This window comes from Chenopodium album, chromosome 17 (genome assembly GCF_948465745.1).
Source record: "Chenopodium album chromosome 17, dcCheAlbu1.1, whole genome shotgun sequence".
NCBI lineage: Eukaryota > Viridiplantae > Streptophyta > Magnoliopsida > Caryophyllales > Amaranthaceae > Chenopodium > Chenopodium album.
This window is the reverse complement of record NC_137850.1, coordinates 11,143,065-11,160,743: the sequence shown is the minus strand read 5'-3', so window position 1 is coordinate 11,160,743 and position 17,679 is coordinate 11,143,065. Positions and strand designations below refer to the sequence as shown.

The 17,679-nt window shown below is 33.2% G+C and overlaps 1 protein-coding gene and 1 long non-coding RNA gene across 6 annotated transcripts; both read left to right on the top strand.

Moving 5' to 3' along the window:
• Positions 1-298: 298 nt before the first annotated feature.
• Positions 299-1,502, top strand: LOC145588652 (uncharacterized). The gene is made up of 4 exons (XM_081645267.1): positions 299-382; positions 500-631; positions 706-1,143; positions 1,245-1,502. The coding sequence occupies exons 1-4, from the start codon at positions 299-301 to the stop codon at positions 1,500-1,502; spliced, it is 912 nt and encodes a 303-aa protein (XP_081501393.1).
• A 6,206-nt stretch (positions 1,503-7,708) lies between these two features.
• Positions 7,709-16,718, top strand: LOC145587593 (uncharacterized). Of its 5 annotated transcripts, none has more exons than XR_014101317.1 (5): positions 7,709-7,863; positions 11,169-11,209; positions 12,285-12,365; positions 13,111-13,160; positions 16,414-16,718. It is a non-coding gene; the product is annotated as an uncharacterized LOC145587593 (long non-coding RNA). The 5 variants fall into 5 exon arrangements; XR_014101315.1 differs by having other exon boundaries at positions 16,411-16,718; XR_014101318.1 differs by lacking the exon at positions 16,414-16,718 and adding an exon at positions 15,632-16,403.
• The last annotated feature ends 961 nt before the right edge of the window (positions 16,719-17,679 follow it).

The following is a 17,679-nucleotide window of genomic DNA, read 5'->3' as shown; positions in this document are numbered from 1 at the left end:
ATATATATAGAGCACCCAAAAATCAAACAATATTTATAACACTCAACAAACTTAATAGAAGTAGTAAGTAGAGGGATCGAACCACATGGAACGTCTAAACATCACAAATTGTTACCAACTACTAAGCTTATCCGGGATAAATATTTTTGAAAACTAACATTAATAAATGCTAAAGACTAGAAATTGGGGGTAAAATCTATATATCAAGTAAAACACTAAGGGAAATGGTTCAAGGGTAGTCTTTCACTTAGGCATGCATAGGATATTGGAAATGGGTTCGGGAGCAAACTAAAGTAGCATGATTATTGATTCTAAGGCTACTAGTAATGGAGTCTCCACCAAAGCAGTAATCAAGTTGGATATGTCCAAAGCTTATGATCGGGTGAACTAGGGTTCCTTCTAAAGGATTCTGCAGGTGTATGGCTTTCCTTCGAGATGGAATCAGTGGATCTCACAGTGTATGTCTACAGTTTCTTATAAGACACTAATCAATGTTCAGATTTCTGAGGTCTTTAAACCTACTTGTGGTTTGCGTCAGAGTGATCCTCTTTCCCTACATTTATTTCTATTTTGTATGGACATTTTGTCTCGCATGCTCACTATGGCGGAGAAATGTCAAACAAATCAAAGGGTTACGTGTGACAAGGAGATCACCTCCGATCTCTCACCTATTTTTTGCTGATGATACTATGATATTTTTTTCAGGCTACGAAGGAGTCATGTTCAAATGTGGTTAATATTTTGAATAGGTTTGGGGATATCTCGGGACAACGTTTGAACCTGAACAAGTCCTTTGTTAAGTTTAGCAAGCTCGCTTCAGAAGATGATATTGAGGATTATAAAAATATCCTTAAAATTGAACAGGTAACTCTTTTGGAGAGGCACTTAGGAGCACTAATTGATTTCTCTGCAGGGAAGAAAGGTTCCTTCCAGTTTTTGGTTGACAAAGTGTCAAGGAGGATTGCTTCTTGGAGTGCTATAAATTTATCTCAATCGGCAAAATTGATTTTGATCAACACAGTGTTGATTAGTATCTTCTCATGTTATGAAGTGTTTCAAGTTGCCTGTTCTATTACTAATATGATTGATTCTCTGATCGCCCGTTTCTTCTGGGCGAACAATGGGGACAAAGGCTTGCATTGGGTGAAGAGAGATACCTTAGATCTCCCAAATTAAAGGGGATGGGGGGGGGTCTTGGTATTAGGTCGATGTCCTGCTTAAACTATGCCTTATTGTTTAAACAGGTTATTAAAATGCATTGTAATCCTCAGTTATTAGTGGCTCGCGCTTTAGAGCCAACCCATACTTGCTCAATTTGCATTAGAGGACCAATGTCTGGTTTTAGTGGTAGTGTTTCTTGGGGGAGAAGAGGTCTACAAAGTGTGGGTGATAAGCTAGTTAAGGGGTATGCTTGGAAGATAGGCAATGGGGAGAGTGTTAAAATTGCTAACATGAAATGGGTTAAGATATCGTTCCCGAGTTCGAGCCTACCACTTTCCTGAGTGGTGTGGGGTTTGGAAGAGTTAAAGATCTCATCTTGATTAATCCAAGACAATGGAATGCTGCAATAGTAAGGGATCACTTTGGTTGGAGCACATCTAAAAAAATCATGGAAATGGAATTGTCATCAACTGATGAGAAGAATGTGTTATATTGGAACAATCATCCGTCTGGGAATCATACGGTTAAGACAGGATATGCTATTCTATGTGTGACTTTTCTTTGGAAAAGGTGAAGACCCAATACTACTCTTTCTTTAATTAATTTGGAGGTTGAATATTCCCCCCAAAAGGTGTTTGTTCTTATGGAAACTGGTTATGAATGGTTTGGCTGTTAAATCCAACCTCTTAAAACGAAGGGTGGAACTAGAAGGAGTGTGTGATTCCTGCGGGATGATGGAAGAGAATGTGCAACACCTTTTTAGTTTTTGCTCGTTTAATAGATATGTATGGAAAAATTGCCCTTTGCATATTAGCTCGAAAATTAATGAATCTACTCCTTTGCGACAATGGATTCAGCAATATATTCTACTTTTTGATAGCGAGGATGGGAAACAAAGTGGAAGACTACAAATCTTCTTGGGAGTGTTGTGGAGATTATGGTTAACTAGGAATAGATGAGTGTTTGGGAATGAAGGAGGTTATTTGGCAGACTACTTCTGGCACTATGACTCTACAATGAGTAATCTTGCAATTTTCCTAAAACCAGAGGAAAGAGGTGTCAGCACACTGTGCGAGGGGGGTTGTCATGAAGATGCACCACCAGGTTTTTCAAGGTTCAACCTTAGTAAAAGCACAGACCTCCCTAGTGCTCCTTTAGATAGGGGTGTAGAGGTAATTATTATGGTGGATGGCTCTTGGAAAAAAGAGTCTGGAAATGCAAGTTTTAGATGGGCTTACTCTTTGGATGCTATACACTTTACAGATAGGAGAGGTGATTTTGGTAAGACTCTGTTAGCACTCCATGCTCAACTACTTGCTTGCTTAAAGGTAGTACAATGGGCAAGAATGAAAGGCTTTCATCGTTTTACAGTTTATACGGATTCTTTAGCTTTACTTAATCAACTTCAGCGCCCCAAACAGCGGGAAGTAAGACTACTTTGGACTATTGGGGAATTATTGAATGAAGGTGCGAAGCTAGACATATGCATGCTTTGGAAAGTGCACAGGACCCAATTAACACCGGCTCATAACATTGCGGGTTTATGTAGAAATAATTTAATATAAGCTTTTCCTTGTAGTGTTCTTTTAGTTGCTGTTGTAAAAAAAAATAAAAAAATAAAAAATCATAGCATTCATGCTATCGCATCAAACCCATATATCTAGAGGTCACAACAAACACCAGTCGATTAAATGAGATATACTAGGTCCACTAGCTATCGTAAAACTAGCTTCCCTCACCCCACAAATTACAAATAATAGGTCTCTTATGAGTAAATGGTAGAACATGAAGCAAAGAATTTAATCACAAGTGAACCCAAATCCTAAACCTAAAACATGATCAAGATCAAACTATACCATTAACATCCCTTAGTTAAGAAATCACTCGCTAATCATACTTAAATCAAGTCAATCATTCCATCAACAAGGACTAACATGATTAATAAGCAAAAATAAAGACGTAAATCAAATAAAGATGGAGAGAAGAGATAGAATTTACGAATGGAGCTTCATAAATATTTAAGAAATGAAAGTTGATTACAAATCATCTAAAAGCATCAAACTAAGTGTTTCTCTCTCTTAAATTAAGCTAAGAACCCTAGAATTAAGCTAGTCTAAATTGTATTAAAAACGCCTTAACTAAAGGCTTATATAGCCTGTACAAAAAGAGGTTGGAATCGGGAAATGGTTCGCTCTAACTGTGGGTAGGTTCGGGCGAACCTCCCTGTCCTAGGTTTGGGCAAACCTCTTGGGTGTTTGGTCGAACCTCAAAAAATGAAAAATCTTCAAAGCAACCTATGGGAAAATTTGACCGAACTTCTAAAGGGTTCAGTCGAACCTCTTGGTTCAAGCGAACATCCTGACAGTTGAGGCAAACCTCTTGCTTAAGGCCCCTTCTTCTATTCTTCTCCTCCTCCCTTGAGCTTTATTTTTTCTCCTATACTTCCAAGCTTGGCCAAGGAAAACCTCTGTAAGTTGGGGAATGCCATGAAACCTACAAAAGGCAACAAAACTAACAAGAGAGGAAATGATGAAAGAATGCATCAAAAACCATTAAGAAATGAGTGTAAACATGCATATTCTTCATCAAACAAACAAGCGTGCCACAAGAGTATTATTGAACTTAAAGCTTATGAAAATAAGAAAAACTAAACATAAAACCTAGCCCAAGAGTGGTAAATGTCACTCATCATATTTAGAATATTTTACAAATTGTGATATGAGTTGGAAAGTTTTGATTTACCAAACTATTAAGTTCCATTTTACATCAAATTCTCAATGGTAACCCCAACTTGTATAACACTGAAATGGTAACCCTCCTTTTTTTATATTATACAAAATGACCCTAATAAGAAATTTATCCTAGTTATGACTACTTTAATGAGTCTTATTTGGTTAAAAAATTAAACCATGGTTAGATTTTTTTTTTAAAAAAAACAAAACTAATTAAAAAAAAAAAACTACCCAGCCACCTTCACCAGCCACCCTCACCATCACCCTATCCAAGCCGCTGCCACCACCTCACCATCACCCAGTTGCCGCCACCAATCCCTCACCCCAACCCGATAACCCCACCAAACCCATAACCTTCCCTCTCTCTCCTTTGACTTACGACCCATGTTAGGGTTTTCGCTGAGGTGGGGTGGTCGGAGAAGGAAAGTTTTGAGAAGGAGAGCTCTGGGTTTAGGGTTCGAATCAAGGTAGAGGAGAGGGTAGAGGAGAAAGAGATGGAGGGTGGAGTCACGGTGGTTAGGGTCGTAGGTATCTAGGCACGCGGTAATCGAGGTCAAGTGGTTTTGGGCGCGCGGTGGTCGAGGTCGGAGGGTTCTAGATGCGCAGTGGTCAAGGTCGAAGGGTTTTATGCGCGGTGATCGGGGTTTGGATTAGGGTCGGGTCTGGTGGTGGCTGAGTAAAGGTGAGGGTGGAAGTTGTGGAGGTTGTTGGTTGGGTTAGTTGGCGGTGATGGTGTTTTTATTTCTTTTTATGTTTTAATTTAGTATTTAAAAAAAAAAACCCCTAACCATAGTTAATTTTGACTAATCATTTATTAAAAGTAGAATGTATCCTTGCTAACGCATGATTAGATACGTCGTAAGTTTATTTTTTTTTTTAAAAAAAACAATATGAAATGGGGAAGGTTTTTTTTTTGTTATTATTTTTTTTTTTTTAAAGGATAAGTGGTAGAAGTTATTTAATTAGAGATTATAGCCAAAAAATAAAATAAAATAAAATGCTAAGATTTTAGAATTGGGCTTTTGGAGGGCTGTGGTTAACTGACTCTTTAATTAGATAAAAGATAAGATTATTTGTGGGAATAAATTCTCAATTAAGATTATTTTGTATAATAAAAAAAGGGTTAGCCCAGTGTTATACAAGTTGGGGGTTACCATTGAGAATTTCCTAATAACAAATTTATCATCTTTAAAATTAAACAAAAAATAAATAAATTATGATTTAAACATTGTACTGACTATAAGACCATCTTTAATGGTGAGACTCGAGGAAGTTTTCTTAGGAGATAAAAGAGAGTATTTTTTGCAAAGGATATCAATAAGTTGGTATCTAAACTTAGCAACTCCAAAAGAAAGTTGCTAAGTTATATACTCAACTTTGAGTCCCATATGACTAAAAGTATGGGCCTTTATCAATATTATAATATATTTTGTAATTTATTTGAGTTTTATTTTAATTTTTTTTTAAAAAAAAAACTTACAATATGGATTTGGTGGGTAATAAATTAAAAGTGATAGTAGTATACTTTAGAGAGTCTCATCATTGGAAAATTAGACTTCACATGAGTTGCTAATTTGAGAAGTGGGTTGGGTATCACCATTGAAGGTAAAAAAAAAAACACATTTTGTATTTCAATACTCAAAGTTGAGCCTCACCAATGGAGATGATCTAAAGATTATTACACAAGATTCACATTGTATTTGTAGTTATTGCAAAATTGTCATATAAATATATCTTTTATAAGTTAATACTTCCTCCATTTTTTTTAGTTGTCACCGTTTGACTTTTACACTATTCACACAACACGCTTTGACCCGCTTTTGTGGTTTATAGATACGAAAAAATATATTCATGTGGGATCTTGTTTGAATCGTTTAAATATATTTTTTTTTATTAATATCCACTTTTTATAATTTTACAATGTTAATAATTAGAGATATTAATCGTTAAAAACATGTATTGGCAAGCGTGATAATAGAAAGGTGTCAACTAAAAAAAAATAGAGGAAGTATATTTTAAGAGAAACATTCGGTGTTTAAAATACGCCGAGAATAATAACATGTTATGCCAAATAGTGCTATTTGTTCTATAAAACTCTATAGGAGCTTTAAAGTTTTTATAATTTACGAACCATATTAGTTGGTACCATTAGATTACTGCCATTAACGAGCATATGGGCATCAAAATTAAGTTTATAATCCCACCAAATACAGCTAATATAATATTACTATTGTATGTATGGAATTTTTCAACTTTTTGAGCCCTACTGTGGTTCATGCTTTTAGGCATGGCGACGTTCCAAGGAAAAGAAACTAGTGACTAAAGAGTCGTCAATAAGTTTTAAGAACTTGTAAACTGTTCACGGGTGTGAAAGTTACACCCCAATCATTCACGATCACTGAGATCGCTAACTCCATAGTGCTCCGAAACCGTGACTGGATGTTCGGGGATAATGATACGAATCCAACCTAAAAGAGATTGAACTCGCCCTAAATAGGCCTCTACTTAATTCTTATGATATTCATGTGCGCTTTTCGATAACATACATACATCAAATTAATCCTAAACATGTTTAATCTACGTTGGTTGATTATTAATGCACAATCAAATCTATTATTGGAGATCACTTGAATAAAAATCATATTAGCCTAAATCAAATTATTAATTATCTTATTAGGCGTGATTTCAAGTACAAATTTCCTTTAAATCTGAAAGAAGGGTCGGGATCAAGCAATAACAATAAATTATGAATAATCAAGCAACATATTATCAATACAACAATTATCATCATAAGAACAACATCAAAACATCGTTAGTAAGATCCTAAACATGATACTAAGCGGATTAATAACAAATCCTAGCATGTCAGTAGTAATCAAAATCAAATCATTATCCTAAACATGATATATACTAGAAATCATAAAAATATCCTAAACATGATACTAGAAATCCCTATCCTATAAAAGCACCAAGAACCAAATAAGAATTGCCTCTAATCTCTGCTTTGCTTATCTACAGTGTTGTGCCTATTTCACCCCTGAGTTTTGTCTTATCTTTGCTTATCTACTGTGATGAGACTATTTTTCCCTTCAACAAATACACCTGGTACATGGCCTTTTGTGCTTCATCTTAGAAAAGATGCTACTTTTGTGGTTTTATGTAGAGCTGGGCATGGGCCGGGTCAGCACGCGGGCGGCCCGGGCACGGCTCGTGCCTCGTGCGGGCTGCGTTCAAAAAAAAAAACTGGCACGGCCCGGCACGAGCCCGTGAAATGGCCCGCCGGCACGGCCCGAGGCACGGCCCGCCAGCACGACCCGTGGAATATGTTATATTGTTATTTAATTTTTGTCTAATACTTATATAGTTATATGAATAATATGATATATAGTAAATTATGAATGAACAATAAATATTAATATAATTTAAACAATATTTAATATAACTTAACTCCATAAAAAATTTAATAATTATTAAATTCAAATATTAAATTGTATAATTATTCAATTCAATTTTTTCTTTCATAAAAAAAATTCAAGTTTTTTTAAAGTTTTTTTTAATTGTTTTTTTTAAAAAAGAAAAAGAAAAAAGGGTAAGCCGTGGGCCGGCACGGTGGCCGGCACGACGGGCGGCCCGGCACGGCACGACCGGCACGGTGGGCCGTGCCGTGCCGTGGACAGGGGAAGCTTGAAGGCGGCACGGCACGGCACGGCCCGCCTCCACCGTGGGCCGGCACGGCCCGGCACGACACTGTTCATGGCCCGCCTAGGCACGGCCCACGGTAGGCCCGGCACGGCCCATGCCCACCACTGGTTTTATGTGTCCGAATTGCTCAGTTTTCACTTTCCCTTTTATTCTTCACTCACTCTCAATTATCTCTCTCCTCTTTGTTTACTCCATTTTCGATTATCAATGGCTTCCCCCACCTCTCATAATCCCTTCACTGTTACTCCTCCCACCCAGATCGCCAAAGGTAATTTCTTCTCTTCTTCTTCACTCCTTTTTTTTTTTTCCCCTTGTTTCTAGGGTTTTCACCATTGTATATCTACTTTATTGTTTATTTATGTATTTTGGCTTGGGTTGTCTTTGAATTATTGGTATCTATTGCAGATTGAGGTGTGTATCTCTGTGCTAAGTTCAGTCATAACTGTTTAATTGGGTATTTTTGTTCGAATTCTCCAGTTTAGATACTTCTTTAATTTAGATTTTTCGATTTGTGTATTTTGAATTCGTTAATATGGGTATTTTGGGTTTTGAATTCTTCAATTTAAATTAGGTATCATGAATCTATATTATAATTTAAGAGTCATTTTCCCAACTTTAAACCACATCACTCCAAACTATCAATCCTCAAATTCTGTTAACTTTACTTTAAAAAAAAAAAAAAAATCCATCATAACTTCCTATTTTATAACTTCCACTAAGCAAATTCAATAACTTCCACTATTATAGTTACAAAAATAAATTAATAATATCATAGTAATAAAAAAATTAATAATGCATACGATTAATATATTCTGTGCTTTAGCACGGGTCCGCCCTAATTTCACCAATTATAAACTCAACTATGATCACCACCAATTATAAACTTAACTATGATCACCACCAAAACTTGCAGAACAACAACTTTATTCATACACAAACAATTAACTTGTTGTGACTGAAATTACTTCAACATTTACTTGAAATTTTCAGCACTCAATAACTTGTTGTGACCGAAATTAACAAAAGAAACATACAAAAAAGAGAAAGCAAAAAAGATGATAAAAAAAAAATGAGAAAGTACCTTTAAATTCAAGAAATAACTATTGAAATCGTTGAAGAGAAAAGCGAAATAGAGGAAAGCAAAATATAAGTAATTTGATTTCAACAAATAAATTCTATTAATCGCTGAAGAGGAAGGCGGTTTTTGTGAAGAGGAAAGCGAAATAGAGGAAACCGTAGGGTTTGTTTTAAAATCAATTACTGTAATTAATTAGAACAACGTAGGGTTTGTTTTTGAAGGTAGTTTGAATTTTGTTTGAGCATTTGTTTGTTTTTTTTTTCTTTCTATTTTGATGGAAGTTTGATTGTTTGTTTGAATTCTCCCTAAACCTTTTTTTTTCTTTTTCGTTTTTAGGCTTAATCTCCTTTTCTTTCCTTTTCTTTTTCTCTTAATAAAATTTTTACATTTTATGTTTTCTATTGTAAATTTTAAAACTTTCTATTTTTTAATAGTATTTCTCTAATAGTATTTCTCAGGGCCTGTTCTCCCCAGCTTATTTTCTATTCAATTCAATTAATTTCATTTCAGTTCATTTTCAGTTCGGTTCAATTCAGTTCGGTTCGGTTTAATTCAATTCAGATGATTTCAGCTAGAGCTAACGGGCCCTTAAATCCCTACATTTTAGGCTAATTTCATTCTCTCATAAACAATTCATTTCAGCTCAGTTCAATTCAATTCAGTTCGGCTGTTTTCAGCCAAAGCAAACGGGCCCTTAGATCCCCACATTTTAGGCTAATTTTCTTCTTTCATAAACAATTCATTTTAGCTCAATTTAGTTCAGTTCAGCTATTTTCAGCCATAGCAAATAGGCCCTTCGATCCCCACATTTTTTGGAAATCTAATATATATAAATAAAGTAGGCATTTTTGGAGAGCATTCGACGCGCTACATAAGCAAAGGTATATTTTTGACCAATTAAAAATTAGATTTCTATTTTATTTTAGAATTAAAAAATTCACTTGCCACCTAAACAAAAGTGACGAATAAAATTTAAGAATTTTGCCACGTTGTTAAGAATAACGAATAGTGATTTATAAGAATTTAATTTATTTAAAAAACTAAAAATTATCTTTTAAGAAAACAATTATCTTTAGATATAGGATTTATATATCTAAGATAATCTTGATAGTGTTTATGATAAGAAATAAAAATTATTCCTTAATAATAATTAAATTAAAAATTTTGATGCCTACCACTATGAATTGACACATCCTACAACAAATTAACGTTCATGCCTCAATTAAAGCCAACTTTGTACAGTTTCGTCTAAAATGAAAAGTTTACTCCATTAGTTACTTTTCAATCGTTACAAATAAGAAGCGGCGATTGGGGACGATTAAAAAATTCCAATGCGTATATTTGATTTTGTACAATTACAATTTTTAGATCAATTTTACAAAAATTTTATTAATTTATTTTATAAGACTATAAAGATTAATTTTATATAAATTTTATTTTTGCTAACATGTTTTATTTATCCAGTTTTATTAGATGAAGAAATAGAAGATAAATAGTATACATGTTTTTATTATTTTTTAATATTTCTATTTTTAAAAAATCAACGAATAACGATTTAGGATTTAAATATGTAAAAAATAAAAAAAATCTTTTCACATTAAAGATTTTATCCTTATATAACCGATAAATTATCATATTTACAAATTTTTTTTTGAAAGATATCATATTTACAATTTATTTATATTTTTAAATTCAATTGTCATATAACTAACAACCACAAATAAAATACATAACAACAATAAATAAAGTCGCATTATAAATTACATTAAAAAAAATAATACTTTTGTAATAGGCAATAACACTTTAATTAAATTATTATGTTTTTTTTTTGTCTGAAATTATTAAATAGGAAAAAAAAAAAAATTAAATACGAAAATATCTTTTCTTGAGATTAATATATGGAAAACCGTGCATCGCACGGGCTTTCTTGTAGTTCTTTTTAATTTTCTAGGTTCGAACTTTAGGTTTGATTTCTTCAAACTTTCTGGTTTTTTTTTTCCCTTCAATTTTTGTTATATTTTTTTTCAGTTTTTCTGGTTTTATTAGTTCTTCAATTTTTCTTCAAGTTCGGTATTGTTCAATTTATACTTTTTTTGTCTTCACTTCAAATTTTCTGGGCTTAGTTTTCGGGTTTTTTTAATCAAATTTCTATATTTTTTTTTATCTTTGTTTTTTTTTTTTAATCATTTTTTTATTTTATTTTGATTTCTTCAATTTTTGGGTGGTATGAGAGGACATCATGTCTTGATAGTTGCTAGGGTAGTAGCCACTAGCAGGTGGAGAGGGCAAACAATGTTATCTTTTTCCAGTTTATAAAGTATTTTGCTAAATGATTCTGTTTAGGTTTATTATCAAATAGAGATGGAAACAATAAAAAGTATTAAACCAAGCTTAAATCTTTTTGCATAAGCTATGATTTTGTTATATTCTTATTTTATTCCTCTATTGGTTGTTTGATTAAGTACAAATTTCATATAGTGTCTCAATCTGCATAGGTTTTTTGGAGCAAGGGTGTTGTGACTGTGTAGAGATCAAGGTACATTAGTTTTTTCATTGTTTTTTTTTTTATTGAGATTATCAATGGATGTGAATAGAAAATTACGCAATAGCATGATATTTGACAATTAAATTTGGCTAAATTCCACTTAATAAACATGCTGACTATAGGCTTAAATTTAATAAAGTAGAATTTTATTTATCCTGTTCTCTTTTTAAGTTAGAGCATGACATTTTAATTTTTTTTTTATTTATTTTTAATTATTTTTATTTATTTTTTACTATTCTTGCATTCACATATAGATCTTCTTTATACGTGGATACTTTGGATGTTCAAAGGAGATTAGAGTGGATGAGGTGTACTAATAGGACATACAATTTATATATAAAAATGGAGTTAATTCATTTCTTTTCAGTTTGCTTTTGATTACTTGATTAGGATCAAATAGTGATTTAAGAGAGGAGGAAAAGAAGGTATCTTTGTGAATTTTGATAGGGCGATACAAAAGGGTCTGCTTAGGGTGGTGAAGCCTCTGGCAAAATGGATACAATGGGAAATCAACAACCTCAGGTGGAGTTTACAAATGTCAAGGGGATTTAGCCGCCATTAATTTTGAATGTTGACTTTGTTAGTTAGCTTTTGTCTCATTTTGTAATCATGGTAAACTGTAGAGAAATTACGAAGGGCCTTGTTGTTTAAGCTACTAGCCAGGATCGTTTGCTTTATATGTTTTTAATTTTTTCCCCTGGTTTTTCGTTTAATTTTTATAGTTTTAACATTGGGTCAAAAAAGACACATTCTTGATAGATTTCAATCATTTTATATAATGTTTAATCAACCCCAAATGCCCAATTTTTAACTTTTTTTCAATCAATTTTAGATTGGATTGGACCGCTGTTCACACTTGATTTTCTCTTTTCTAGGTTCGAATTTGGTCATCTAAGTTTCGTTTTGTTTTGTTTTGCTTTTGGGATTGTCAATTTTCGATGAAGGGAATGTAGCCACAGTCCATTAAAGTTCAAGCTAAAATCCAAATTCTACCAGTTTTCATTCTCCTATACACCTTGTATGTTTCCTCTTTAAAAAAATTGGGTTTATTTTGTTCATTGAACAGTTGTGCGGTATACATATATTACAATCGATGCTTGAAGAAAGCCATTGCCATTGCTGTCTCTCTAGGTCGGAGAAGCTATCAGTAAGAATATCGAAACTTGTGAAAAAAATTTCAACATTACTCGCACTTCTCCTGGTCAATTATATAGCCCATGCTCGTTTTTGCATTTTATGACCCGAAAACTGTTATCAGCTACAACTTGTAAATTTTTTCATGTTTACAAATTTTTGTCCAACTTCTATAAAACTTAGTTTCAGATACTAGTTTGGTCAAAACTAATATTGGATCAACCACTCCACATAGAGTCTCCCTTCTTTCTTTGTTGAATGAATTTATTTTGAGGATGCTACAGATTTGTTTAGTGCTGGCTACCTTGAAAAAATTCTTTTCTTTCTGTTTAGTAGCTTATCTGCATTCTTCTTGTACAATATGTTGTACTCAGTTAGGTTTATCGCACCCTAATCCTCAGTCCTTGGTGAGAGCAATGCACCTCTCTAACCTTGTTCTTCAATGTACTCCCTAAAGAGTTACTGAACAGGTTGTAAGTAGATTTGTAGTTTGTTTTAATATGATATTCTAAGTTGAACTTTTTTTACACTAGAACTAGACTTCTGAAAAAGAATACATAATATATAAGGCCCTTGAGATGAGGTCTTACCATTATACAAGTTGCCTTAGATTTAATTAGTATTTTGATACCAGTTTGCCTCAAAGTTTTGATCATAGATCCTTTTTTTTTTTTTTTTTTTTTTTTTTTTCTAAATGTGCTATAACCACTCTGTATGATCATAATAAGACACTGATGCCTTTTCTTTTCTATGGACAGGTGAACAAGTGGTTCAAAAATGCACGCTACATGTCTTTAAAGATTAAAAGGTAGTAAATATTATCTTAAATCTATCTTGTTGTAGGATTCTACTCTTGCTCTGTTTCACTTAATCATTTAGGGGGTGTTTGGTTCAAGCATATTAGGTATAAGGTATGGGTTTGGAATGACCAAAACCCATACCTTGTGTTTGTTTCTTGAAATTTCATTTTTCAAACCCATACCTCAAACCCCCAAGGTATGGGTTTTTGAAACCCAAGGGAGGAGGTGGGTATGGCTCATACCCATACCTTTAGGTTTAAAATTAAAAGGAAAACCATCATTCCTAGATAAAAACCAAACACATGAAATCAAGTATCAAGTTCCAACCCCATACCACCCAGGTTTCATTCCTCATTCCAAACTCATACCATTGTTTGAACCAAACGCCCCCTTAGGTTTAGTCTTTTCTTCGTATCTTTTAGTAATGATATTGGCAGCAAAGACGGACTTAGGGGGGCCTTCTTGGGCCGTGGCCCCCCCATGATTAAAAAAATTACACAGTTAGCCCAAATAGCAAAACCCGGATAATAAATTAATTGGGCTTCAATATCTGTGTTCCCGCCTTCCGTAGCTCCACTATTTTATTCTAATACCTACAAAGTCTAAATCACCTATAACTGCAACTTTGTCAGGTTATCATCACATTGCCAAATCAATCAAAATAAAAAGAAAAAAAAAAATTAAATTTTTCTCAAAATTTGTGCTGCTCCATGATATTCTATACATCAATAGTGAAAAAGCTCAATTCATCATTCATTACTTTATTTTATAAGGTATGTTCGTTTTTTAAGTCATCTAAATTGCATAATATAATTTAATTTTGTATAATTGTATTTCATATGTTGAAATTGTTATGTTCTTTTAGACTTTTACTAGATTACTAGTTTATTACTAATCCAATATGAATACCTTAGCAATTAACATTAAATTTGTAAAATTATATATATATATATATATATATATATATATATATATATATATATATATATATATATATATATATATATATTTATTGAGTGTAGTTAGTGGTAATTACTTTTTTTTTTTTCCCGATATTATTATTAGGTTGACTGATGAAGATGAAAACAATTGACTCACATTTTACAAAAGAAAAATCTACCCTTGAAATAAATGTTGATAACATGCACCCTGATGGTCCAACCAGTGCTATTGAACTATATAATGTGGTTCCAGAGTCATCTAATTAAACTACAGATGAACAATCAGATAACCTTACAATCAATACATGTGGTACTATATTAGTACATGACCCGGCTTTGCGTAAGCCAATTAGTAGTTATAACACTTCGGAGGAGAAAAAAGATATTATAGCAACTTTCGTAAACTACGGACCTTATAAATTTTAAATGTCTGGCCCATCAGATCATCCAAGAAGATTTTAATCAAAATGGTTTAAGACTTTTAATTGGTTGAAGTATTCACCAAATACTGATGCTGCTTATTGTTTCCCATGCTTCCTCTTTGAAAAGAAACCATTTGGAAAGGGTGGTTCACATGCTTTTACGGTAAATGGCTTAAAAACCTGGAAGAGAGTTGGTGGTAAAGATTGTGCATTTACGACTCATATGAGAAAATACACTAATTTAGCTCATGGATATTTTGTAGTAATGTGGGAGAATCATAAAAACCCAAAGGGTCATGTTGACACACTTTTTGAAAAACTTACTCCAAAACAGATTGCTGATAATCGTTTAAGGCTTATTGCTTCAATAAAAGTTGTACGATGGCTTACCTTTCAAAAATGTGCTTTTAGAGGACGTGATGAGGGAGTAGATTCAAGAAATCAGGGAAACTTTTTAAAGATGCTAAAACTTATTGCTTTATACAATGAAGAGGTACAAAAGGTTGTGCTAGGTAATGCCCCACAGAATGCCATTTACACAGCTCTAACCATTCACAAACAAATTTTGCAAATCTTTGCTCAAAATGTATAAAAAGAAATTCGTGAAGAGATTGGTGATTCAAATTTTTTGCATTATTGTTGATGAATCTCGTGACATATCTAAAAGGGAAAAAATGACTATTGTTATAACATTTGTTGATAGGAATGGAATTCTACGAGTTGAGAACGTTTTTTGGAGTTAGTACATGTCAAAGTTACAACCTCCAAAATTCTTAAAGAAGAAATTTGTAGGGTTTTATCTAATCATGAATTGGTTATCAAAATATTAGAGGACAAGGATATGTTGGATCTAGGAATATGCATGGGGAATGGAATGACTTACAAGTTTTGTTTATGAATGATTGTCCTTATGCATATCATGTCATGTGCATTGTTTAGCGCATCAATTACAACTGCCTCTTATTGCTGCTGCAAGCTAAGAGAAGTATCTGAGTTTCATGATTTTTTTATAAAGACTTAGTTTTTATTGTGAATATTGTTCGTTCCTCTTCTATGTGTCATGATGATATACAAGATAGACAAATATCTGAATTGGAACATTTAATTGAAATTAAGGCTATTGAAATCGGAAAAGGGTTGAATCAAATAGGCACCATGCAACGCCTAGGGGATACAAGGTGGAGTTCACATTTGTTTACTAAGGATGTTTAATGCCACTCGGACGGTTCTAGAAAAAATTGTCATTGACTGTCGAGCCTCATATTCTCAACGTGGGGATGCTAAGTATGCTCTAAAAAGGTTGTTAGCCTTTGATTTTATATTGATCATACATATGATGTAGGAACTTATGGGTTTCACAGATGTACTTTGTCATGCTTTGCAATTTAAATCACAAGACATTTTAAATGCCATGGATTTAGTTGCTAGCAGAAAAGACTCAATTCAAAATTTTCAAGACAATGGTTGGGATAATTTGTTATGAAAAGTACAAGAATTCTGCACTAATCGTGACATTTCTATCCCTAATATGGCTGCTTTCTATTCTGATATAATTCGCTCTCGACGTAACAATGATATCATTACATTGGAACATCATTATAGGATTAATGTGTTTACAACTACTATGGATCAACAGTTGTAAGAACTAAACAACCAATTAAATGACAAAGCAACAAAGTTACCTATTTTAAGTACATCTTTGAATCCTAATGATGGATATAAACACTTTAATGTGGAAAACATTTGTGAGCTTGCAGAGAAGTTTTACCCCGAAGACTTTTCAGAGCATGATAAATTTCATTTGCAGTACCAACTTCAACTATTTTACCGTGATGTTTCTAATCATGCACATTTGAAGAATTTAAGTAACATAAGGGATTTATGTCAATGTTTAGCAGAGAGTGGGAAGTCGAATATACATCCTCTAGTCGATAGATTGATTCGACTTGTTTTGACTCTTTCGGTAAGTACATCAACAATCGAGAGAGCATTTTCAGCAATGAAAATTGTGAAGACTAGTTTGCGAAACAAGATGGAAGACAAATTCCTCTCAGATTACTTGATTGTGTATATAGAAAAAGAAATTGCTGAGAAGTTTACAATTGGATCAATCATAGAAGACTTTAATTCTATGAAACCAAGGAGAATTCAATTTAAATAAATGATAAAGATATTTTGTATTTGACATTTATTTTTAAGACAAGTAACCATATATTTTATAGTTATAATTATAATTATAATTTTATTAAAGTTTTAATAGATATGATTTGTGTTGCTAGTGTTAGTTGAGTTTTGTATTCTATTAATATTGGCTTGGTCGATAAAATATTTTTGGATCCGTCCTTGATTGGCAGCATACCACCTCTAGATGGTTTTTGGAGGGGAAGGGGAAGGGGAGGTTTCATGATTAAACTTGATTGTGTCATACCTAGTGTTACAAGGTTTGCAGTACGGAGGCCCGAATTGCAACCTGGTTCGTTCGTATCGGAACTCGGTACAAACAAGACTCATGTCGCTTGTGGTCGCGATCCAGATCATGAAATTGACGACCCGATTTTAAAGAGTGAGGCTATGATTTTGCCTTTTTAGGGTTAAAGGTTGTTGATGTTTCAAAGCTCGAGTGTTGAAGCTTCAAAAGTGTGGAGAATAGAGGCTGAAGATAGACATAGGAGAGAGGAGAGAGAAATCAGAACATTGGATACTACTCTTTGTTTTTTTAAGGAAAAATAGGCCGCAACAGCACCAACTATTACATAGGTGCGTGTAGCAGCACAAACCTTTCGAGGGTGCGTTCTGCATCACAAACTATGAACTTGGGTGCACATAATAAAATCCATGATACTAGGAAGATTAAGATTTTACCACAAAACTAAATTTTGCCAAAAAAAACTGGAATTTTTAATATTTTTTAGATTTTTTTTTATTCTCACGTGAATGTTTATTACACTCCTCTACCTCTCCATCTAATTTTCTTCCTATGTATTCCTATCACTCTCTTCGTCAACATCGAGGAAAAACTCCATTGGGAGTAGAAGACATGTTAAGGTACGCAATTCTCATTCCCTAAAATTAATGTAATTGAGTTTGATTTATTACGGGTAATTGAGAAGGAAATTTTTATTTTTTAGGTTGATAATTGTAAATATTTTAATTGGATGGGTACA